The following is a 23,803-nucleotide window of genomic DNA, read 5'->3' as shown; positions in this document are numbered from 1 at the left end:
CGCTCCCATATTATATAATCCTTGCCTTTGTGTGTTTTGTACAGGGAATTGCCTACCCCTCGATGGCTTTGTAAGGCTAACAGGATGGGGTACTGCCCCTGTCACCTTCCTTCAAATCGCGTCTGGTTTACCGCCTCTACTTTTCGCCAGTAGTATTTGGGGTACAACCAGAAAATCGTTTCCTTCCAACGTTTAAAAGAAATTTCCTTCGTTGAACGACAAAAATTCCCTGCGTTTAAGATTACAAATCAAGCCAATTATTTCCTGAAAGAAATGAAACATCATTATTCGTTTTGATGATTAAAGATCAATTCAATGCTTATTTCAAGGAAACTCCCTTGTCTTAAGGAAGCGATTTTCTTGGTGTAAAGGTTCGACCACGACCAATCAGCAACACTCGGGGACACTCATATTTTACCCGCTACTCTGCCTGTTAGCCGAAGTAAACTATTACGAAGAAATCCCGAATATCGGAAAAATAGCAAACTTCAACCGTTCTATCGTTGGACGCGCAGTTCTATCGTGAACACGGAGACGGACAACACAGATAGAGATTGTTTTTTTGATTGTTGTTTTTTTCTTCTTTTTTTTCTTTGGCGAACAGCAAGGCAGACAAATGGTTGCGAGGGTCAACCCGATACTGATATAATGAGTCTAAAAACGTGTTTTGGCTTCAAAAATTAGAATCCGGCTTTTTTGAAGTCTCGCGGAGTCAGAGTTTTTTGTTTGCCGTGTGAGGGAGAGGCAAGGTGGAAGCAAGTAATTCTGTGTGTAGGCGGGCTGTACAAATCTCGCGTGGCCACACAAACCACTGACGCCCGATTGGTTATTGAAGAGCTTTCCGCTCTGACTTACGAGCACCTAAAAAGCGCCTGGTAACGCCGTGGGCGCCGTGCTCTGCCACGCTGACCCGATGCCACGCCGCTCCGCCCTCCTGCTCTGACCCACTCTGCTCGGCGGTACCCCTGCCTTTGTCTTCCCTCCCTACCTCTGAAACGGTCCCGATCGGCACCGCCTTTTGCTGCTCACAGGATGAACGTGAACGACAAGAAGCTGGAAGTGTCGCTCAGGGCGCCCGTCTACGAGATCGATGGGCAGTACACCTGCAGCGGTGGCGTCTACGAGCTGCCCATCTCTAGCAACGGGCACTTTGCCGTCACCCTCAGTAAGTCGAAGTCGTGCGAACGGCCCACTCCAATGCCCGAATCCAAAATTTGAACCATAACTAACGACTCTCTTAATGCAATTGTTTTCTACTGACTGAAATTACGACATTTGTGATTTTGTTGTGCGTCCATTTCAATGGTCGTGGTATCGAAGCACTGACCATTAACTGTATCCTTACCGGCTTGCCAGCCAGTTTTTTTCTGGTTCTACTGAGCCAGACTCAGGAGTGAGACGGACTTGCCTACCGTCGCTCGCCAAGGCGCCTGCTGGCCCCGCGGCCTGAGAGCATTCAACCCGTTCGCGCGCTTGCAATCGATACTAAACCTTGAAAAAAGAGACGGTGCAGATTACCGATACCGACCCCTCAATTGAAGGGCGGAATCAACGCCGTGAAGTTGTTGCCTACCGAACCCATATTTATCCTCCATGTTTCACCTGTTCCTAATGTTGTCGCAGCTGACGTAACCTCGGCGTGGATGCTGTACTTTCTGACCAAGACGACGAACAACGAGACGCAGGTAGCGGTCAATAGGTTCATCGTCGACGTGAGCCCATCGAATGTCGTCTACCGTTTCGATAAGAAGTTTGACGGCGAAAACAGCTTAGGTATAGGTAACTATTACTGCATGCCCAGTCAATTGCCATCAGTACTCCCTTGTCGAGGGACGGCTGTGATTGGCAAATGAGATGGTTCGTTCAAAGTCGTGACAATTGTGTGCCCATGAAAACGTGGCTCTTGACTCTCTTCCTCCTGCAGGTGAGGCCATGGACGAGTTCATGAATGAAAACGCCCTCGAGATCTACAACGACATCAAGCCGCAGCTCATGAGCATGCTGAGCGAGCTGTTCCTGGAGCGTGCCAACCAGGTGCTCATCAACTTCCCCGGAGCCCTGCCCTTCATCGAGTAGAGCCCTAGCGCGTCGCAGCACAAGCAAGTCGCACGCGCCGGAGAGGTAGGCCCGCCGGAGCAGCTCGTGGACCGGCGCGGCGCCGCCTCAAGGCCACTGCCCCCGCCGTGCCCGAGGAGATATTCAGCACTTGTCCTCTACGTTGGAGAAAAAAGAAAGATGAGCGGCTGTTAGGGGCAGTAGTGTACTACACGATGCCAGGGAATGAGTTTTTCACTCCCCGCTCATCGATGTGATAAAGGAAGAAAAATGGCATGTCCCGTGGCTCTAATTATGTGGGTTGGCTGGAGTCACGTGGAGTTCAGTGAGCTGTACACGTGCGAGTTTATAAACTATGCCCTCCGTGGCCCCACGCCTTCCAGGAAACTGGTCCGCGAATCCCAACGGGGGCCACGTGCGACACAACTCGCCACTTAAAGTAGCCAAATTGGGAGGGGCAAACTGAAGGAAAAGCCAAGGCCAACGTAGAAAATCTCGCGACTCCCAACTCGCTCAGCGTATTGAATTCGAATGGATCGTCGTGTTATATTGTTCGTACCTCTGAAATGCGGAGGCATCGCACAAGAATCGTCGCACATTGTAGTCGAAGAGGTGAAATCGACACCAGTTCGGTGTATTAGGCCTATCGTATTGAATTGCCTGTGATAATATATAATCTATATAACTTATGGTACGTTGTATCTCGTATCTCCTGGGCTAACCCGCTTTGTGTACACTCTTCTCGAGTCCCGGCTTAGACGTGGAGCATATGGGAAGCGGCCGATTCGTCTGACTGGATGGCGCGGCCGCTGTCAGACGTGCACTTAGACAACCGTATCATTCTAGGAACGAAATCGTTACTTTGGAACATTGATTTTTTTTCAGCTCAACAAAATTTGTTTTATCCGACAAATGTTTCGTTTTCTTAAATAAACTTTTTCGTCGCCCGAACGAAAAAAAAATGACTTTGGTTTCTGGCACGAAATTTTCTTTTAAACACAGTTTTTTACCCAAACTAAGAGGTTTCCTGGGTATGCGTTGATTTGATCATTGATCATTTGCATCGCCAATCATTTACGTGTCTGAACAGAACAGAGACCTGTGAAAACATCACCCTACAAAATTATTGGTTACACACTTGAATTCGCTTCTGACTTTTCAATTTACCAAGTGGCTAACTTCCCCCACCCACGCCCACGTGAGTTGATACAGAACGTATCGCAGAAACAGGTGCGGGTGGGTTGCCTAGTAGGCAAAGCCTACTCGATCGAGGCACCGTGGTCAGTCAAAAACGGTAGGCTGGCGCGGATTAAGATCCGGCTGACAGGGGGCGGTGCACGGTCGATTGCCTACATTCGGGGCTTCTTGTGCAAATTGCCTACCTTTCAGGTGGTTCTCTAGAGACCACGGGGGGGGGGGGATAATCCCCACCCCCACCACCTTAATCCTTCTAAAGCCTTCCACCAGGTGTATGTAACAGAATCATATCGTGGAGGGTAGGCACCGCTACCGCTGCATTTACTAGGGACTCCAAATGTAAGTACCGGTTGTCTCTTTGAAAATAATTCGACCAAATGTTTCCGGATTCCATACTCGCTAGAGGCGCAGCTCCTAGGAGTCATGGCACCTGACTGGCGAAGGGAGCGTAGTAGGAGGCAAACCCGCATTCAAAGGAACACCCGGCACGTGGTATCAACTAAAGCATTATGCCAAAATTTTCTGTTTCCCCGTTAAAACTAAAATCATCAGTGCACTGGTAAAACAAAGGTGCGAATCTCTACCTTTAAAAGGCACTAAATGTGACCTTTCACACCTTAAGCTGGCTAGCTTCATATGAGTTCCATACAAGTTTAGTGCCTTTGGAAAGGCACGAAACTTTAGTGCCCCAGGAAAGGCACTAAACTTTAGTGCCCCAGGAAAGGCACTAAACTGCGCCCTTGACTTTAGTGCCCCAGGAAAGGTGTTGTTTAGTGCCTTTGTTTTTGTTTATGTTCCGGAAACAAGAACTATTTCGGCGCTTCCAACATTACATGTCACGAACTAATATGTAGTAAAATAAACAAGTTGGAGTTCAAAACGATTGTTTTCAGAAATAAAAAATAAAATAATTTATTCATTCAACTTTTTATAGAAGTAACAACTTACTTACAACCCTCAAACCACTCACAACTTTGTAGAACGTTCACCATACTTCCCCAGCTGGCTGAATGGTGAGGTGCACGATCTGTCATCGAGAAAGAACATGAACAGCGTAAGAAATAAGAAGCGCCGGTAGGGTGGGAACTCTGCCAGGCTCTGCCCCACTACGGAGCTGACCAGGCGCCAGACGAGTAGGCAACCCAACCTACCTCGACGGACGGCGGGCTGGACAGTACGAAGCGGACGGCGCGCGCTATGTCGCGAGGCTGCAAGACACGGTGCTCCAAATCCTCCAGACACTTATCGCTCACTAGGGGCGTCTGGACTGTCCCGGGGGAGAGGTCCTACCGAGAAACACACGAGGAGGGCCACAGTTTGTATATCGAGTAGGATCCGCAGATATCCGCGAATGTGCCGCGGCACATATCAAGCCACCCACATCCCAGATTATAAGGCACAACAATGCAGGTCGCCCAAAAAGGATTTAAGAAAAAATGATGTTTTTGAAAAACACCGTTGAGTAGTTCTCCACACAAGTGTACTTCATGATAATTAAAGTCCAAATCAGAGAGTGCCGACGGGAACGTGACACGACGTTGACGGGTTGTTTTCTCCCCTACCGTGACCCTGACGTTGACTCCTTGGTTCCTCAGCTCGGCGCGGAGGGCACGATTGAAACCGATGACCGCGTGCTTGGAGGTGGCGTACATGGACATGGCGAACACGTCCAGCAGGGCACGCGATATGAACTCGGCGTGGCCCACGGTGCTGCACAGAAACAACGACAGGTGGCTGACACGCGGGAGCAGATCGATGGGTGTTGTGGTGTTGTTACAGGCGCATATGGCAATGAAGCTGCGATATGCATATATGCATGGGATCACAGCGCAGAACCAACCTGCCAATGTTAACGATGACGCCGTCTTTGACGCCATGCTTCTTCATGCTTTCAATGGCCTCCCGGGTGGCTGCGGCCAGCCCCAGAACGTTCGTGTTGAGCACGCTGGACATCAGCTGATGATCTGAATCTGATCACACATGTAAACATTTTTAATTTGGCCGTAGTGTACTTTCAATTATTTTTTTCAGATTTTGCAAAAATGATGGAGTGTACCGGGTGATTCAGAGCACGCGCCGCCGTGTTGTGGGATTGCATACCCTAGGGGCGATGGAGCCTTACGGGCGGACAGAGTAGGCAAACCCGCCGACAGCGGCGCGTGCTTTGAATCACCCGGTACAATAGAACTACCAATGGTTCCCCTATAAGTGCATTTTCGCCCACTACAGCCCCCATAGGAGATAAGGGTCAAGCGAGACATCGCGAGGCTCTTTACCCAACACCCAACGACAGACACACACACACACACACACACACTGTGGACCTTGACCCAGACCTCACCTCCTAAAGGGCTCATGGGCGCGATGCCGGCGTTGTTGACAATGGCCGCCACGGCTCCTAGGTGCTCGTCCACCCACTGGAAGGCCCGCTTGAGCTCCGCCTCCTTGGTGATGTCCACATGGAGCGGGTGCACCGACCCGCCGGCCGCGCCGCTGCTGGAGCCGCCCTGGAGGCGCGCGGCCAGTGCCTAGAGGCAGGATCGCGATCAGCCCCAGGCCAACACGTACTGAGCGCCTCTGCTTGACGCCAACGCCATATTAGCAGGCTTACCTGGACCCTCTCCAGGTTGCAGTCGAAGGCGGCCACTTTGAGGCCGGATTGGAAGAGGTCCTCGGCGATGGCGGCACCGAGCCCCCCCGCGGCCCCGGTGACCACGACCACGCGGCCCACCAACCTGGACATGTCCATCTGTTCCATGGTGCGACGGGGACGGGACGGTGGGATGCAGTGATGCAGCAAGCCGGAGCTCTGACCTCAGAATGGCCCCGCCGGGTGGGGTGAGGGCCGAGTGACTTGGGCCGTCAAGATAAGGGCCTGTCCAGATAGCAACGGCCGTAGGCCGTAGCGCCGCAGGCCGTGACGGCAGTGCGGCCGCGACGGCGCCACCGGCGGCGCGCGGCGCGATTTTTGAATATAACATCTAAAACAACTTGATTTCTTCGACAGTTATCGTCTAATAAACATTTTGCAACGCAGTGCAACGTCAGAACAACTAAATATGATTACCATGTGATTACGCAGATATCACAAAAATCAGGTATTATGCACCAGCGTATACACGCTCGATGAAAGATAGGCGTTGGTGACCAGGTTGGGTTAGATTCAACTTGAGATCAGAAAATTTGTATTTTTCTACTTGACGACTACTTGCAGATATTTTTTCCACCTTTTATCTCTCCACACTAGCTATGCCTGTGTCGACAAGTTTAAATTTTCGCTAATCATCAAGGAAACTAAGTTGTATGGGATGTTATTCAAAAACCGCGCCACGCGCGCTGCCAGTGGCGCCGTCACGGCCGTACGGCCGTGACGGCTTACGGCGCTACGGCCTACGGCCGTCGCTATCTGGACAGGCCCAAGCATCCGAACGCACGGGCGCCCGGCCAACCGGCCCCTCGAAGCTCAAGCCGAGCGTTTGATGGGAAAGGGAGGTGGAAGAAGGGCTAACTAAGCGCTAGAGCGCCACCGACCGCGGGGAGTCGCCGGCGTCGTGAGGGGAATAAGAACTAGAAACGGTCAAGCGTCGTAAGCATAGAGTGGACAGGTAAATGTTGAGTTAATTCAGGGTTGCCACAATGTTTCCTGATTTCCAGACCAGTTTTTAGACAGTCCCCAAGACTGTCTCTACCAGAAGGAAAAATGTGTCGCCCCTCGCCCCACTGTTTTTTCTTTTTGTCTTACCGCTTTTTGTCCCTTGTATTACCGCGGATCACATTACAACTTAACACAAGAGATGCAAAAGCCACACAGTAATTTAAAATGAATAATTACGACATTGGTAGTCAAGTCTTTTGCCAACACCCCATCTCCCACATTGGACTGTTTTGTCTACTTGAGCTGAGCGAAAATCTGACCTGGTGAGCTTTATGGCCTAGTGGAGGGGACTGACTGCTTCTTAGCCCTGTATGCTTTTTTCTTTTCTTTTTTTTTAAGCGTGATTTATTGTTTTTATAGGACTTTTGACCAAATTAGCTTACATTTCCCAGTTTCCCGACCATTTTTAAAATAACTGACTTTTCCCTGAACTCCTTGATTTTTACCTCTTGTAGTTTGTATCATCAGTAAATGAGGGCTGACGTTATGACAAGACATAAACTAACAACAATTTTTGCAGAAACATGTAGGTATATTTCTGTAATTTGCTAAAAACAAATAAAAATGTTACTTAGCTTTGCAAATAAATCATGAAAATATTTTACTGTTGGAGCCACAGGAAGACAGTATCATAATCATAATTTAAAGCCAATTGAACTTGTGTATCTGCCACAAAAAACTCAACTACACACACAAATCCAGTTCCAGAACAAACATAAGAACAACTGGCTTTACATTTCATCGATTGTTTTTCATTGTTTTGTAGGAATAAAACATATTAATTCCATGTAATGTTAAACAGTATCGAATTTCTTTTTACAAAAATTCTTACAGACTTCTATAGATAAATATTTCATAGTAATTCTGGTAATAACTAGAGGTATGCCTGAGCGGAAGGCCTAATTAACACTAGTACAAATAGTTTTCACAATGAAACTATATCATAACAACAAATACTGTGACATTGTCTGGAGTGTCCGCTCACATAATAAGATCATTAAGACAATGTCTCCTGGCCAAATATATCAATCAACATTTCACAAAGAAACTTAGCTGAATACAATAAGAGGGATTTAGAGCAAAGTAACAGTGGTAACAGAACAGTCTTTCTTTAATATATCAATAAGGAAAATAAATACAGCAAACAGCTTTCCAAAGAGAAATTATATGTTAAAAAATTGAGGTTTAGTGCTCGGTAGCATATTACCTGGATAGATATTTGTAAGGCCTTATCAAAACTTCATGGGCTTGACTTAGAAACAATTTCAGACTACAGCAGAAAAGAAAATACCTCCATTATGTTTGCTCAAAGCATAGATGTACACACAATTATTCCAACAGGATATTATCATGTAGTCAACAGGAACCATAGAACTCAGCAAGTTGTACAAGGGTAACTAGTTTTAGTCAGTGAGATGATGAATTTAAAACGCTGCATGTGTAAAATGTTTATACTAGGTGGCCACTAGTACCCATTATGTGCCTACATGTGTAGGCTACAGTCCAAACATTGTAGATAGTTCCTCAAGCACCAAGTAGTGAGGACATTATATTTAAAACTAGACAAAATAATAAAAAAAAGGGACATAAAGAGAACAACAAAATGTAACAAAACAGATGAGTGATATGATGCATTAAAATTTTCAAAAATGCAGAAATACTTCTCAAACAACATAGGCCCCTGAAGGGATTCAAAATAAAATAAATTAACCAGAGTTGGTTACAAATAAGCATTTACATATGGTATAAATGAACACCATTCTATTTGCACTTTACAATATGTTTAGGTAAGTTTTGGTGAAAATATTTAACTACTCATACAAATTTGCAAAATCAAACATTTACAGTGCAATATAAGATAACTGTCATGGAAAAGCTTCCTCGCATTGTGCTGTATACAGCATACTCATCATATCACACTTAAGCCTTGCTCGTCGCTGCTCACTTAAACGTTTCATGCTGGCCGCCATGGATAAACAAAAGTAGAGATCTTCATCAAGAGGTTTGTGGGCAAGTTCTTCAAGGAGTGACATTTCCACTCCTTCGCCTTTATATATTCGACTGCTACTGCTGCTGCTGGCAGCACTAGTGTTAGTGCTACCATTGTAGTAAGCTGCTCCTTCGCCAGAGACATTCAGTGCTGTAAGCAAAATCAAAGAGAAAATCAAGCTCAATGAAAAAAAAGTATAGGAATAAGAGCAGAGATGCCACAATGGGCACAAAAAACTTGGCTGAAAAAGTGATGAAGGTAGTGATCAAAATGAATCAGGTGAGAGTCAATAGCAAAGATTCAAATAGTATCTTTCAGCATTGAGGACATGGGATTCTAGAATATTGACTTCTTTCTTTGCTGTATGAAATATACTAACATCTTTGTTGCATACTGCAGCTGGATTGAACATTGTTTTGATTATTAGATGAACTAGAGCCATAATTGATAGCACTTCGGCCACCATTAGCTGCTATTAAGTTGATTGATACAGGGGCTGTTAAGCCAGTGTAAGTGAGACATGAAGGAGATGGGTTGGCTTGAATTATATATGCCTTTGGCATTATAGCTGAAGAACTACCTGACGCTAGCATCGTCAATGCAGCGTCTTGAGGTGGATGAGAGTTTGGATTGGCATTACGTCGTCTTCTGCTTCTTTTGGTGCCTGAGGCTGCTGCAGGACTGGAATCAAACAAAGAAGACTTCTGTGCAAATTGATACATCAAAATTATACATAAAAAACCACAATCAAAGTATTCTTACTCTCTAGCAGTCATGAAAGGAATAACAAATTCCATTTTCTTGTGATATCGCCAAGTTTTTCGACAAATTGCGCCACTTATAGTTAGTTTTCCATCCTGACGCTTCAAGGCGTCACGAAGGGAATCGCGAAGCCGCTTCCAATGGTGTTTAGCTTCTTTGACTGCGAACACAAGATATAAAATATTTAATTATTCAATAACTGGCTGCAATACTCTTCCTGGAGGATTACTTCTGATACAAGAACAGAGAATCACACATCAATAAAAATACAAGCTAAGGTTATGAAATTGGCATCTGCAGTTTAGAAGAAAATACTTTCCCAATAATTTATACTTACTGCTAATTCCAAGGTCCTCACTTATACGTGCCCAAATCCTTGCTCTTATTTCCTTGTCTGAGTACTTTTCGTTATTAAAGTCATACAGGATTGGGTACTTCTTAACTTCATTGATGAGGAGTACATTCACACTTTCTTCTGGATCCCCACCCAGTAAACTGTCATCAATATTCCCTAATACTTGTTGCGGAGTGATAAATTCAGCAGTTTTTCCTTCGAAATTCATTGTTTTTCTCACACTAAAAAAGAGTCATTTCCACAGATGTAAACAAATAATAGCACTATTCGTCTGCTCTCATCGTGAAAACATTTTCTGTCACTGTCGATTAGGCTTCTTGTGTGTTGAGAATATCCTCAATTCCGTCCAAAGTTGCACTTAAACCGCGATAACATTTCACTGCAAGCAATTTGGCGAACTAGAGAGCTACAATCGTAAAAACCTGAAGTTTAGGTCAATCTAAAGACTAGCTCTGATGCTTCGATTTGCTCATCCAGATTGCTGCTGTTGTTGTGGCAACATCGGGCTGTTTTGGTACTGAATCACAGGGGCAGAAGGGAGATTCAACCAAGCCATACAATGAGTTTATTTCATCTGGTATCACCCCCATTGAATTAATACTACGTTTCTAGGATTCAACTCAGTTATTTAAAATAACAAGATCAAATTAACTCAGACTTTTCATTTAAAAGAACTCCTCTTATGGACTGATAACTGAAGGAAGAAACTTGGTCGTGGTTTGTCAAATTTCTCATAAGAAGGTTGCCATAGCCTCTCAACGACATCTATGGTGCAGAAACAGTAGCTCAAACAAACCTCTTGCATCTTCTTACTCAGCCTTTACCCACGTTCATGAAAATGGCGGCAGAGCAAGAGCAATTTTATCAGCTCCTTAATACCCTTTTAAGTACGAATAATGAGATTCGCACCCAAGCTGAGGTAAGTTATCGTTTTAGAATAATCTGTTATATCGAAATAATCATGTTGCTGAGGGTCGTTATATCGTTATTTCGTTGCACAACGGTTTTCTAAGGCAACAATGGGGTCTTTAGGCCTAACATGTCCACCGCGTGTTCGCCCTGCGTGTAAATGCCATGCATTTTCTCGTTAATATTAACGAATGATTGTTTACATGATGTCTGTTTCTACTTTCTCTAGGTCCTTATTTAATCTCATCTCGCTTATGTCTGTCGCTGTAGTCTATCCGATCTCCATACGATTTCATTTAATAACGACTAGCTTCATGCTCACGCCTGCTTGAACTTTCCGTTACCCGCCGTTTTCTTTGTTGGTGCATTCGATCAGATTTTATGAAGACTGTGACATTTGACAAGTCGTTTCTCTCACGTATCGCACAGAGATATATCTTTATTGAAAAACTGTTGTCATATACTATTTTACGTTTTCTCCCACTCTGTGCACCGGGTCTAGGCCGTATATTGGCGTTAGTAATTTAGACATATCACTTGCACCCAAAGAAGTACACCTCAGGCTTGCTTTTTATTTTCCTTTCTACTTTCAAATTATATTCCTGAAATGTTTTCTGTTGTTTTTATCTGTTTAAATGTTTACATGTGCTTTTGTATTGGTAATAATATTTCACCCTTATTTTGTGGTTACAGGAAACTTACAACAATTTACCTGTAGAGCCGAAGGTTACATTTTTGTTAAATAGCTTGCACAATGGTGCTCTCAATGAGGAGGCTGTCCAAATGGCAGCTATTCTTTTGCGCCGTTTATTTACCTCGGAGTTTGCTGACTTTTACCCCAAGGTAATCTCTCTTGCTTCAAATATTTTATTTTAGATTACATTACACCTTGGTTCTATTTAGTAATTATAATTGTTATTATGAAATCTACTTTATTTTAGCTATCACCCGAAGCTCAGGCTGAGTTGAAGTCCAAAGTACTGCTTGCCGTCCAAAGGGATCAAACTGATGGATGCAGACGTAAAATGTGTGATGTGGCATCAGAAGTGGCCAGGAACTTCTTGGATGATGATGGCAACAACACTTGGCCAGAATTTCTTCAATTTCTATTCCAATGTGCTAACAGTGCTGTACCAGTCCTTAAAGAATCAGCCCTGCGAATGTTTACGTTAGTAGTAATCATTGTTCAATGTCCTTACGCTGAAGTGTAAAAGAACATCTGTATCTGAAATTCATGTGTCTTTTTTAGATCTGTGCCTTCAGTTTTTGGAAACCAACAAGCAAGTCATCTTGATCTTATCAAGCAAATGATTCAGTCTTCTCTCACAGATGCCACAAGCTATGATGCAAGTTGCAGCAAACTCTCATTTCATTTGTTGGATTGGAGTTAAGTGTTTTCTCTAAAGTCCAACATATTTTTTCAGGTCCGCTTCCAAGCTGTTAAAGCTATCAGCGCATTTATTTTGCTGCATGAGAAAGAAAATAACATCTTAAGACACTTTTCTGATCTTCTTGCTCCTGTCATTCAGGTATGAGAGTCCTTAATTCACCTTTTTTTGATTAGTAACCAGAGTTTTGCTCCAGAGCCTTGCGTTTGGGTCTGGAGGCCGGCCAGCAAGAGACCGAGCGGGTCGGTCACAGGCCGGCCTCTCGCCGGCTGGCCTCCGGACCCCAAACGCAAGGCTCTGTTTTGCTCTTGCAGAAAGGTACTGTGTGTATTCAAGTTCTACTGTCTTTCTACAAAATATCTCTTTTCTTTAGGTCATAATGCAAAGTGTTGAAAAGCAATCAGACAGTGCTTTGCTTAAATCTCTTATTGACCTTGCTGAATCAAGTCCCAAATTCCTGCGACCTCAGTTGGACACAATTATGCAAATGTGCATGGAGGTACTCCCCTACACTTTTTTAAAATTTTGATACCTGTCCTCATGTTATTTAAGTTCTGAATTTACATATTGTGCCTGTTTCCAGCTCTTTTCTAATGCAGACTTGGATGATGCTTGGCGTCAGTTGGCTCTGGAAGTCATTGTTACACTCTCCGAGACTGCCCCTGCTATGGTGCGCAAAGTTGGTGCCAAGTATGTCCCTGAGTTGGTGCCTAGGGTTTTGCATCTCATGACAGATTTGGAAGATGATGATGATTGGAGCGCTGGGGATGAAATTATTGAAGAGGATAATGACTGGTACACCAATTAAAAGTTTCTTGATTATGTTTCTTTTTATCCATGTGACATATTTTATCATAATTTTCTTACTTTTAGCAATAATGTTGTGGCTGAATCAGCTCTTGACAGACTGGCGTGTGGCCTGGGTGGGAAAACCATGTTACCTCACATTGTTCAAAATATTCCTCAAATGTTGGAAAACCCCGACTGGAAATACCGGTAAAATACATTTATAAAAAATCTATTGATTTCTTTAGGAAAATTTTGTCAGTTGACCATTTTCTTCCTTTTAGGCATGCTGCTCTTATGGCAATTTCAGCTGTTGGTGAAGGCTGCCATAAACAGATGGAAGCAATGCTCCCTCAGATTATGGAAGTAGTCATCAAATATCTTATTGATCCTGTAAGCCTCTTTGACTGACAAATGTTATTACATTATTTTCCTGGATCAAATAATAGTGATTCTTTGTAATTGATTTTAGCATCCAAGAGTGAGGTATGCTGCCTGCAATGCCATTGGTCAAATGTCAACAGATTTTGCTCCAAACTTCCAAAAGAAATTCCATGAGAAGGTTGTGCCAGGGCTTCTTTTGGTTCTAGATGACAATCAAAATCCAAGAGTTCAGGCTCATGCAGGTTTGTGTTCCAACTTCTGCCATGAAAACAGTTTTAAATCTCAAGTTTCATTATCTAATGTCTATTTTATCTATCTAACATATAGGTGCAGCTTTGGTCAACTTCAGTGAAGATTGCCCCAAAAACATTTTAACTGGCTATTTGGATGCCATCATGGGCAAATTACAGGCCATTCTTAATGCTAAATTTGATGAACTAATGAAGCGAGGAACGAAACTTGTTTTGGAGCAAGTTGTCACTACCATTGCATCTGTTGCGGACACTTCAGAAGAACAATTTATTAAATATTATGACAATTTGATGCCATGCCTGAAGTTTATTATTGCCAATGCCAACACTGCTGAATTAAAGCTTTTGCGTGGAAAAACTATTGAATGTGTCAGTTTAATTGGCTTAGCAGTTGGTAATGAAAAGTTTGCACCTGACGCAAGTGAAATCATGGATTTGCTGTTGAAGACAAATCAGGAGGGGGAACTGGCTGATGATGACCCTCAGACATCCTACCTGATATCAGCTTGGGCCAGGATCTGCAAAGTTTTGGGTTTGTGTTCTTTCATTGTTTAAATAATACAAGTACAAAAAGTGATTTTTTATATATATATTTTTTTAATTTACAAATGTTTTTTTTACTTATAGGAAAGCAATTCCAGCAATACTTGCCATTGGTTATTGGTCCAGTCATGCGCACTGCCTCTCTAAAACCCGAAGTTGCTGTGTTAGATAATGATGACATGGAAGGAATGGCAGGCGATGATACATGGCAATTCGTTTCTCTTGGAGAACAGCAAAATTTTGGTATCCGAACCTCCGGTCTAGAAGACAAAGCTTCTGCTTGTGAAATGCTTGTTTGTTATGCAAAGGAATTAAAAGAAGCCTTTGCGGACTATGCTGAACCAGTGGTAAAACTGATGGTGCCAATGCTTAAATTCTACTTCCATGATGGCGTGCGAACTGCTGCAACTGAGAGCTTGCCCTACCTCTTAGAAAGTGGGAAAGTAAAAGGTATGAAATACAATCAAGGCTTGTGAATTTCATCTTGCCCTCTCAACTTATAATCAGAGGAAATAACTTAATTTTGTGTTTTTAGGTAACGATTACTTAATGGGCATGTGGAACTACATATGGCCAGAACTGTTGAAGGCAATTGATACTGAACCTGAGAACGAAGTTCTTTCAGAACATATGCAGTCCTTAGCGAAGGTACAACATTTTACTTTTAATCTCATTGTTCTGCTGAGGATGTTATCACTGAATTAACTTTTTGTTTTTAACAGTGTATCGAAGTGTTAGGACTTGGATTCCTCTCGCAAGAAGCCATGCAAGAGATGCTCAGAATCCTTGACAGGTTGATTAAGGATCATTTCGAACGAGCTGAAGCGCGTGTTGAGAAGAGGAAGGATGAGGATTATGATGAGGTAAAAAAATTCATCTCTTTTGAGTTTCAGTTATTTGGAATTTAAAATTATCTAATGGTTTTTACTTCTATTTTTCTATGTGTGTGATAGGTTGTTGAAGAGCAATTGGAGGATGAGGATAATGAAGATGTCTACATTCTGAGCAAGGTTGCTGATATATTACATTCTCTCTTCTCAACTTATAAAGCTGACTTCTTCCCTATGTTTGACACACTAGTTGGTCACTTTGTCAAAATGCTTGGTCCCGAGAGACCATGGTCTGACAGGCAATGGTCTCTGTGTGTATTTGATGATGTTATTGAATTTGGAGGGCCAGCATGTGCTAAATACCAGCAGCACTTCTTAGGTCCTATGTTGACCAATGTTACTGACAAAAGGCCAGAAGTGAGACAGGCTGCAGTCTATGGCTGTGGTGTTTTGGGTCAGTTTGCTGGAGATGCCTTTGCAGGTGAGTTTTTCTCTTAATTTGGTATTTCTTCTCATTAGCATCAGATTAACAAAGTATTTATTCTTTCAGTTGCTTGCAAGGAGGCTATTCCTCGTTTGGTTGAGGTCATCAGTGAAGCGGATGCACGTGCAATGGAAAAAGTATGCGCAACTGAAAATGCAATTGCTGCAGTCACCAAAATTCTTAAGTACAACCACTCTGCTATCAATGTTGATGAGATTTTACCCCTATGGTTAGTATAAGTTATTTACTGTAGTAACATAGCACATGGTTGAATTTGGCCTCATAACTTACCCTTCTTTTTGTCATTGTAGGTTGTCCTGGCTTCCTGTCTGGGAAGATGTTGATGAAGCTCCACATGTGTACGGCTACATGTGTGATCTTATTGAAGCTAACCATCCTATTATCTTGGGTCCAAATAATTCCAATCTTGGCCGTCTTATTGCAATTATTGCGGAGGCTTTCAACCGTGGAGCAGTTGATGAAGACACAACACCAGTTGCTCAAAGAATGCTTAATTTAGTTCGTGAAATTCAGGTATGTTGGCATTGTGATTCACGCCCATTAAAATATGATTTATCTTTTAATCATTTCTAATAAAATAACACTTTTAAAAATATTTTTCTTCATGTTTTAGAGAAACGATGCTGTTTTCCAAGTCTGTCTTCAGCAACTCTTACCAGACCAACAAGTTGCACTCTCAGATGCATTAAACTCTACACCGACACCTAACTCATGTTAAATCCCCTTGTAGATTGTGGAAAAGTCTAATATCTGCCTGTAATTAGGACCGGTCTATAATGTGTGCTAAGCGCCAACTTTTAGTAAGTTACCTATATGATTTTGAAATATTCAAATTTAAACAGTAGGTCCTGAGCAAACAATGAACAAGACTGATAATACCATGTTCAGGAATAATTGAAATTCGTATTTGGCAATTTTTCCATTTTTATTTTACATTTTGTAGTATTTGAAAGTGAGAGGAAGTTGTGCTTCCCATTGATTTTTTTATAGAATATATTTATTATGACCACATTTAAGAACAATATTTCAAATGTCAGTGAGATGAATATTTAGGGGGAATAGTTATGCGTGCAAGAGTGACCTGAAGTTTTATTATACTTCAGTAAGTTATATTTTAGTCTATCTTCTTTCATTACTACAATGTAAATGGTCAATATTCACCAATTCTGTCAAGTGATGACAAGTAGCTAGTTTTTACACCTCAGCACCATTTAAATCTACTTGTTATTCTACAGATTAGCTTTAGAAATTCCAGTGATTACCAGAGAAAATTGAGTTGCAACTCATTGTAGTTAATATTATGTCATCACAGTAGAAAGGTTGCATTTGTAGTAGATTCCCTTAAGATGACCCATTCATCATCTTATGCAGGTTGTTAATGGTGGTACCGGTGCTGAGGTGCATTTCTTGCAATTTCTTGAGAGTGAAATCAGGGATTGTTTTATGTGATATTCAAACATAATGTGCAAAGTCCACAGCTGAAACCTGTACATCTCGGCTTGTCATTGTAATTATGTATGTATGCACCAGCTTGTAAACTGGAATTGATTACATATTTCTTTTGACTTGAAGTGTGAAGAAAATGAATTTCTTTTACATATTTCTACTTGTTTGATTCTGATCAATGTTTTGTGTTCTTACTCACCATCGTACCGTATGTATCTAATTTGTTGTCATTGTGAATTCCGTGATTGCATTTTTTTTGGAGATTCCCTTTGTATCTGAGGTGTGTGCAAGTCTGTGCACTGGAAAGACTGATCTTGCCATTTTGTTGATATGACAAGTGAAGGAAATAAGATTAAAGTCATTGCTGGTCTTTGTCTAAATTTTTTTCTGGAAATTAGTGGTTTTTCCCTTTTCTACTAGTTTATGTCTTCTCCATGATGTAGTATTTATCTGTGTTTTAAATTAAGTGCCTTTTCTATTTTCCAGAAAATAGATATAGTAGCTGTGATGTGAGGTTAGGGAAAATATTGCTGCGGGCAGCGATGGAAGTCTTGCACTTGCCTCATATTTCTTTGAAGGGATCAAAGAATATGCGGGATGAAAATCACATGTTATCACATGGCTAGTTTTAACATGTTTAATTTGAATTTTGATCTGAAGCTGAAGTTAAAATCTGTACGACAATTTTTTCTGAACACTTAAATGTTACTGCCGCAAAGAGCCACTATTTTCGTAATTCTAGGAATGTTGGGTGTAGTGCATCCAATATTGAGGATTGAAATGGAGAAAGACGAGTGTGCCTACAGTTGTCTCCCTTGTGCAAATCTGCTTTTGTGCCGCTATTGAAGTTGTATTTTTCAGACATGTCACATGTTTGTTTCTCAGCAATTAAAACTATTATTAGCGTGACGCCGGTGTTCAGTGATACAATTTCCCTCTGGTTCCCTAGGACTGTTGAGTGGAGGGTTCCGCAGCTTCGCGCTAGGTGGCGCTGCCGGTGGGGGCGGAGCGGGAGCGGGGCGACCGGGCCGGCCTGGCGGCGGGGCTCCGGCTCCGCGGAGGACTTCCACCTCCACGCACTTGGTCAGCGGCCTCCCCTGTGACTGGACGCACCCCCTGCCCTGTCCCAAGGCCCTACCCCTGCTGCACCCGAGCACCGACACCCGCCGCGGCGCAGCGCACCAGAAGTCCTCTCGGCGAGCCGGCTGAGACGCGCCACGGCACTTGGACGACACACGGGAGTCGATCCCTTCGCCACGTCAACCATGAGGTGAGCGCCGGGGACAGCCGCCCCTCTCCTCGCGGCCAGCAGCGGGACTTCCCTCGGGTCCGGTATCGCCGAGGGATGAGGTGGCAAGACTCCACGGGTGTGAGTGAGTGGGGGCTGCCTAGCTTAAGTGCAAACCACACACGCTTCTCCGATGACTGATTTTAAAGGAGGGTACAATGGTTCAGGCTAGTAGAAACGGTCCTATAATAGCCTAATAGCCCGTGGGTCTGACTACCGGAATTCTTTCGTACTACCGGAACACTTGCAACTAGCTAGAAGAGCCAATCCCCGTCGCCAGTTTTGCCTCGCCGGCTACATATTTCGGCCGGGTGCGGCCTGCGGGCCCCACCTCGGCCCTCTTTCGGGTTGGGCTGGCTTGTACCGTCTTGTTGTAGGCCTCTCCAGTGAGTGGCTGCGAATCGCGGCCCCCGGTATGGCTTGGCCGCTCACACCCTCAGAAAACCCTGTTTAATTTCTTCGATTCATAATAGGTGTCTGAATGCGCCCCGCCCAATGTCGTAGTTACACTGCGGTCAGGCGCCTCAGCACGTGTATGTGTGCGGTAAAGTCAAGCTACAACTGTGGACCGAGCGAGTTAGCCATACCACCCTGTACCCGCTTGCGCCTCAACGGTTGGAAGAGGAAAGCGGGCGAAGGGGTCATGGGTCCTAACTTGTCAAGTTAAGCCGTTGGGTACCTTACAAAATTTAAACATTTTGCTGTACACCGTTCCCTATCTCATGTTTTCCCCACCCCAATGCCCATCTCTGATATGGTTGGCAGGATTCGCACAAACCTTTTCGGCGATCAGTAGCGACCAACAAATTTGTTGGCTCATGTCCTTCCCTTCCCCTCCCTGGTCCTGGTGAACTGACAAACACCTGGGCTATTCCACAAGAGAGTGGGGCGTGGAAAAATGAGTTTTTAAATAGAGGACGCAATTGTGCCCAAACGTTACGGGCGATACGTCAGATGAGGAATAAACCGCAGTTTTACTTAAAGGTTTTACTCAAGGGTTTGATGCTGTTCAGGTGCTATTTTAACTTTAAAACTTAATAAAAAATGACTTAATTGGACTAAATTTGCACTTGCTGATTATTTTTGTCCTATTGGCACGACGCGATACTTTGAACGTTCTGCAAGATCGGAAAACATTAATCGGTTTTTTAAAGCGTTAGATTAGTCATCGCCTAAAGCAACCGTTCCGCACTATTGCGTTTTCAATTTCAAAAATACTTTTTTTTACTCCCTACAGTTGTTTTTTTCTTTTTTTGCACAAGCTCGCTAATTCTCACGATGCAGACGGTGGTATAACTTGTGAAGTGTGTTACTTTCACACAACAAAAATCTAGGAAAGCCCTCGACCAAAAAACAATCGCACTCTATGCTAGCAAGTTACAAAGAAATTGTTGTTGGTCACTATATTTTAATCTTATCCATATGCTAATTAATGTCTCCGTCTTGTGCAATCCAAACAACGCCCCACAAATTGTGCCGCGTTCGCCCCGCCCGGCCCCGCCCCGCTGCCGTTGCTGCGCCACGCGCGAGAGTTGCGGAGCACGCTCGCCGCACGCGCCCGCATGCGAGCGCCCCCGGGGAGCCGTGTCCGGTCCGGTCAAGCAAGTCGCTGGTCCTGGCCCCGGTCCCGGCCCAGCCGCGGCCCAACATTTGTCTTTCTTAGTTGTTCCGGCGATTGGCTGCTGCTGGCTTAGGGGCCGAGTCCGGGGGTCCCGCTGCTTGGTCGCGCCCCGGACGGGCTGCGGTGTGCCCTGGTTGTGCGGCACCAGATGTGCAGCCGCGGGCCATCCCCTGTGGCGGAGGAAAAAGTACCCACTGGTTGTTTAGTCTCTTACAGTTTGCCAAAGTGCGGTTTGGGAGAGTATGCGTGCACCCAGAAAAACGTACCTTTGCTTTAACGTCAAAAAGAGCTTCCGTTGTTCCAAACGAAATTTTGACATTGGTTTCAAGCTAAATCCTGTTAAATCAAGGGAATTCTGCCTTGTCAACTATGAATTCAGCCTTATTTCAATGTCTCAGCAATTAAAACTATTATTAGCGTGACGCCGGTGTTCAGTGATAATTAAGGTGTGATGAATTATTCCCCAATTGGGCTTGGAATGGCTCCCATTTTAGAGCTCTGCCGGCTACGCGAGGCGAGTGCCGACACATCGCGACACCTCCACCCACCCACCCCTCTCTCACCTGTCGCGCACTCTCTGCCCCGTTTGCTGAGTGGAGTTTGTTGGCCTGCCTGTGCTCACCAGGCCAAAGCAGGGCATGAACATGTTGCCGGCGCTGCACCGAGTGATGGAGTGTACTATTGTAGTTTTGGGTCGAGGTGGCGGTAAAACTTCCAGCCCTCGCGGTGCCGCGATCCACTGGGGCTTGCGGTTCACTTCGAGTTCACTTCGCGAAGACTCGAGTCCTCCACGCCACAGCACACGGCCGCAAGCGGGGCCGGGCCTCCCCGCCTTGGTATTGCAACCCGAACGGCTCTGTGTAAGATGGAGGTGAGAGAGGCGGGCGGCACACTCGCGCGCCTGACGTGAGAGAGGTTTTGTTCGCCCACTAAACTCGCAGTTGCCTGTGCGAGCTTCTCATATCACAGCACAGATGAGAGAGGCCACGGAAGGGCTCAACTCTTTTGATGGCGTCGGGGCAGGGTCGAGCTGGGTACACTGCGCACAAGCCAAAGCCTCGGCGATCACAACGGCACTCCTCTCCTGCACTATAAACTTGTTGGGGGAGGCCCAGCCGCTGGCGAGGGGCACTGCCGGCTTCACTTTAAGGGTAAAGTGGGCGTATGGGCGAATGCGACGGAGTATGATTGTCTCCCTCCATCCGGAGGAACATGGCGCATAGTTAGGGTGCCGGTGCCGGTGGCACGTCACGTGTGCGCTTTTCTACGCAGGAAACCTGCAATGCGCTTAGAAATGCGATTAAAGGGTGCAACACTAAATGCGCCGGTCGGTGCTGGCAATGGGTCGCCTTCGGGGCGGTACGGCGAGGCTACGGGCGGCGGGCGGCAGGCGCCGCCTGGGCCGGCCGCTCCACAGCCGTGCCGCGCGGGCCGGCCTACCCTGCGCTCCGCAGGCGCTCTCACCCACTCGTGAGCGTGGACTCCGCGTCACGGGAAAGGCAGCCACACTTTGGCCGACTGCTTTGCTTATCCCGGCCGGGCGTGCTTGTGGTGCACGTGTGGGACGTGCTCGGGCCCCGCCCTGTTAGCTGCGGGTATTATTCAGTCACGCCTTTTGAATCAAAAGTCTCCCACATGGAGTGGAGCCTTCACACGGCCGACTTACGGACCCAAGCAGTAGCTGCCGCATGTTGCCACCACGCCTTTGGTCCTCCTTTCTGGGGTTGAAGAGTCAGTGCCTATATTCTCGCAATCTAATCCATCGTTTAAGGCTGGTGTAACAAGTCCCGTTCAGGTCAGTCAAGTCAAGTCACCCCCGGGACCAGAGGGCGACATGCGACATGTACGTCGGTGTCGCTGTACATCACTATGCCACGTCTTCAACAATTTTAAATTGTGTAGTGGTAGTAGGACATCGGCCTTTGACCGGTTAAGGTGCTTCCTTACGATGATAAAATTACTTTATTTTCCTGTTCGCACCTCTTTGCCTTCAAAAAGACTAAACTCGTGCAAACAAGACAGCGGGTGATTTACATAAGCCTGCTTTTCCAAAGCAGAAAAGCAAGCGATTACTTTCTTTAAGAATTGGAATAAAATTTGGGGAAATGCACACTTATATAGAACCTCACGCTCGTGTGACATGAACGGCATATCATTGTTTCATTAATATTAACCACATTATGAAAGCACAATGTGATGTGATCGAGTTCAGTTGGCCGAGCAGCGCGCTGTGCGCGTGCCCCGGGTCCTATGGCGCCGGGCCGGGCGGGCGCCTCCTGTCCCGGCTTAGCGCTGCTCCGACTCATCAAATAAACACGCGTTTGCCCCCGATGGGACGGCTCGCGCAAGCAGCTCGCGCCGGCAGGTGCGCGGGGCTGCACGCTCGGCTCCGGCTCGGGTTGCTCGCCTCGCTCGCCCTGCTGTCCTGCGCCACGCCCCGCACTCTCTATGGAAGCGCCGAACTGCGAGCAGCTTGGGGGATGAACCGCTCAACCCCCAGCCGCCACGGCTCAATGCAAGCTGCAATGCAAACCAACGGGGCCCGGGGGCGGGGCGAGTCTAAACGCCCAACGAAACGAGTCGGAGCAGTTTGGAGGAGGAGCGGGGGCCAGCGGTCACGGTCCAGCAGCCGTGGGGGCGGGGGCGCCGCCATCCCCGCGGCGTGTCTCCTCTTCTGCGTCATCGCGTATAGCTTTTGCCGTCTTGGACTCTCTAGCCGGCCAGGGGCGCCTGCTGTCGCTTCAATCGATCGACAACCAATTATTGGTTCCCGATCGTAAAACGAGAAGAAAAAAAAAAGAAACGCGCCAAGTCCGCTTGGTGCGTGGCTGTGCGTATTGCGGCTCTCGTGTGGTTTGAGGCAGCTCTGTTCCGTACCTCTATAAAGTCACTTAAGAGTCCTAAAGGTGCTAAAAATCAGCGCATTTGTAAAGGCACGAAACACTAAACCTGAAGTGCCTTTCAAAGGCAGGACCTTTGTTTTTCCAGTGATCGTCTGGACGGAAATCGTTTGGTCCGGCCGCTGGCCGCAGTCTTGTTCACGTTTCGTCGAGGCTGGAGGTGGGGGTGCGCCTGCGCCCCCGCGGGCTGTCTGGGCGGCGCGCCGCCGGTGCCGGTGGTCGCGGGGCGAAATAACGACAGTTTACTCCTCAAAGGTCGCCGCCCGCCGCGCCCCGCCCCGCCCCGCTCGGCCGCTCCCTGCGGGTGTTTGGCTCCCCCTGCCGCTCGACTACATTTTCACGATGACGTTGGCGGGGGGTTTGAATCGGGCGGGGAGGTGGTTGGGGGAGAGGCGTCGACTTGCCAAATATACTTCTTGGGAACTAATTCCTCTCTGAGAGTTGCCTATGGCTGGCCCGCCCTCTTGCGTTTTGCCTGCTCTGCTCCCCAGTGCTGCTGCTGCCCCCCTCCCCCCCTCTTTAGCTGCGCGTTCGACTGGGGGGCGGGCGGTGCCATTCGACAACGGGGCGGCAAAAGTTAAGTGTGTAACCGGCGAATAATTTCGATACCGGGCGGATTGGCAACTTACACAAAAACACAGGGGGAAAGATCCGGAGAGATCCGGAGAGATCCGGAGAGGTCGCAGTGCCTGCGGAAGATGCCCTCGTCCTTTGCATGGCCTTTCGCCCTTGATGACGCCGCGCTCGTTGTGCTAAGGCAGTTTGAGCGCATTACCCGTGAGGGGCGGGGCGGGGCGGGGCGATGTGTTTAGCGCGCGGAATGCCGTGCCTCGTCCTGGATGCAAGGGATGGGGAAAAGCAAACTTGTTTAGGTCTTATACGTCGCGGGTGCCGACATTCCGCCAGTTAATTACGGTTCGCTGCGCGTGCCCCCCCCC

At 46.1% G+C, this 23,803-nt stretch overlaps 5 protein-coding genes across 7 annotated transcripts in view; 3 read left to right on the top strand and 2 right to left on the bottom strand.

The window, feature by feature from the left end:
• LOC113202290 (uncharacterized) overlaps window positions 1-3,020 on the top strand; it is a 6,935-nt gene extending 3,915 nt beyond the window's left edge. Inside the window, exons 4-6 of one of the 2 annotated variants that reach the window (XM_026416434.2) lie at window positions 1,032-1,165; window positions 1,624-1,773; window positions 1,925-3,020. In XM_026416434.2, coding sequence (XP_026272219.1) covers window positions 1,032-1,165; window positions 1,624-1,773; window positions 1,925-2,076 — 436 coding nt within the window. In that variant the 3' untranslated portion in view covers window positions 2,077-3,020. Of the gene's footprint in view, window positions 1-1,031; window positions 1,166-1,623; window positions 1,780-1,924 lie in introns of both variants that reach the window. The other variant, XM_026416433.2, reaches the window with a different exon arrangement.
• Window positions 3,021-4,148: 1,128 nt separating this feature from the next.
• LOC113202289 (farnesol dehydrogenase-like) lies at window positions 4,149-6,103 on the bottom strand. Its single transcript, XM_026416431.2, has 6 exons — window positions 5,864-6,103; window positions 5,594-5,780; window positions 5,093-5,222; window positions 4,815-4,962; window positions 4,404-4,538; window positions 4,149-4,279 (listed from the first exon to the last, which is right to left on the bottom strand). The coding sequence occupies exons 1-6, from the start codon at window positions 6,008-6,010 to the stop codon at window positions 4,238-4,240; spliced, it is 789 nt and encodes a 262-aa protein (XP_026272216.1). The 5' UTR covers window positions 6,011-6,103; the 3' UTR covers window positions 4,149-4,237.
• A 1,315-nt stretch (window positions 6,104-7,418) lies between these two features.
• Window positions 7,419-10,539, bottom strand: LOC113202316 (transcription factor Adf-1-like). Of its 2 annotated transcripts, none has more exons than XM_026416479.2 (4): window positions 9,997-10,539; window positions 9,660-9,819; window positions 9,277-9,578; window positions 7,419-9,047 (listed from the first exon to the last, which is right to left on the bottom strand). In XM_026416479.2, the coding sequence occupies exons 1-4, from the start codon at window positions 10,220-10,222 to the stop codon at window positions 8,773-8,775; spliced, it is 963 nt and encodes a 320-aa protein (XP_026272264.1). In that variant the 5' UTR covers window positions 10,223-10,539; the 3' UTR covers window positions 7,419-8,772. The 2 variants fall into 2 exon arrangements, with proteins under 2 accessions (XP_026272264.1, XP_026272265.1); XM_026416480.2 differs by having other exon boundaries at window positions 9,478-9,578; window positions 9,997-10,531.
• Window positions 10,540-10,767: 228 nt separating this feature from the next.
• LOC113202315 (importin-5) lies at window positions 10,768-17,965 on the top strand. The gene is made up of 18 exons (XM_026416478.2): window positions 10,768-10,933; window positions 11,617-11,766; window positions 11,865-12,091; window positions 12,173-12,269; window positions 12,348-12,452; window positions 12,685-12,810; window positions 12,895-13,106; window positions 13,185-13,307; window positions 13,382-13,490; window positions 13,570-13,723; window positions 13,809-14,264; window positions 14,360-14,725; window positions 14,811-14,923; window positions 14,998-15,138; window positions 15,229-15,586; window positions 15,656-15,818; window positions 15,901-16,123; window positions 16,224-17,965. Exons 1-18 carry the CDS (start codon window positions 10,847-10,849, stop codon window positions 16,326-16,328), a joined length of 3,315 nt encoding a protein of 1,104 aa, XP_026272263.1. The 5' UTR covers window positions 10,768-10,846; the 3' UTR covers window positions 16,329-17,965.
• A 142-nt stretch (window positions 17,966-18,107) lies between these two features.
• LOC113202317 (uncharacterized) overlaps window positions 18,108-23,803 on the top strand; it is a 40,806-nt gene continuing 35,110 nt past the window's right edge. The window contains exon 1 of the mRNA XM_026416482.2: window positions 18,108-18,326. Within this exon, the coding sequence (XP_026272267.1) occupies window positions 18,322-18,326 (5 nt within the window). The 5' untranslated portion in view covers window positions 18,108-18,321. The remainder of the gene's footprint in view (window positions 18,327-23,803) is intronic.

This window comes from Frankliniella occidentalis, unplaced genomic scaffold (genome assembly GCF_000697945.3).
Source record: "Frankliniella occidentalis isolate FOCC.00 unplaced genomic scaffold, Focc_3.1 Scaffold84, whole genome shotgun sequence".
Classification (NCBI taxonomy): domain Eukaryota; kingdom Metazoa; phylum Arthropoda; class Insecta; order Thysanoptera; family Thripidae; genus Frankliniella; species Frankliniella occidentalis.
Note: the sequence above shows the minus strand (reverse complement) of the source record. Positions and strands in the feature narration are given on the sequence as shown.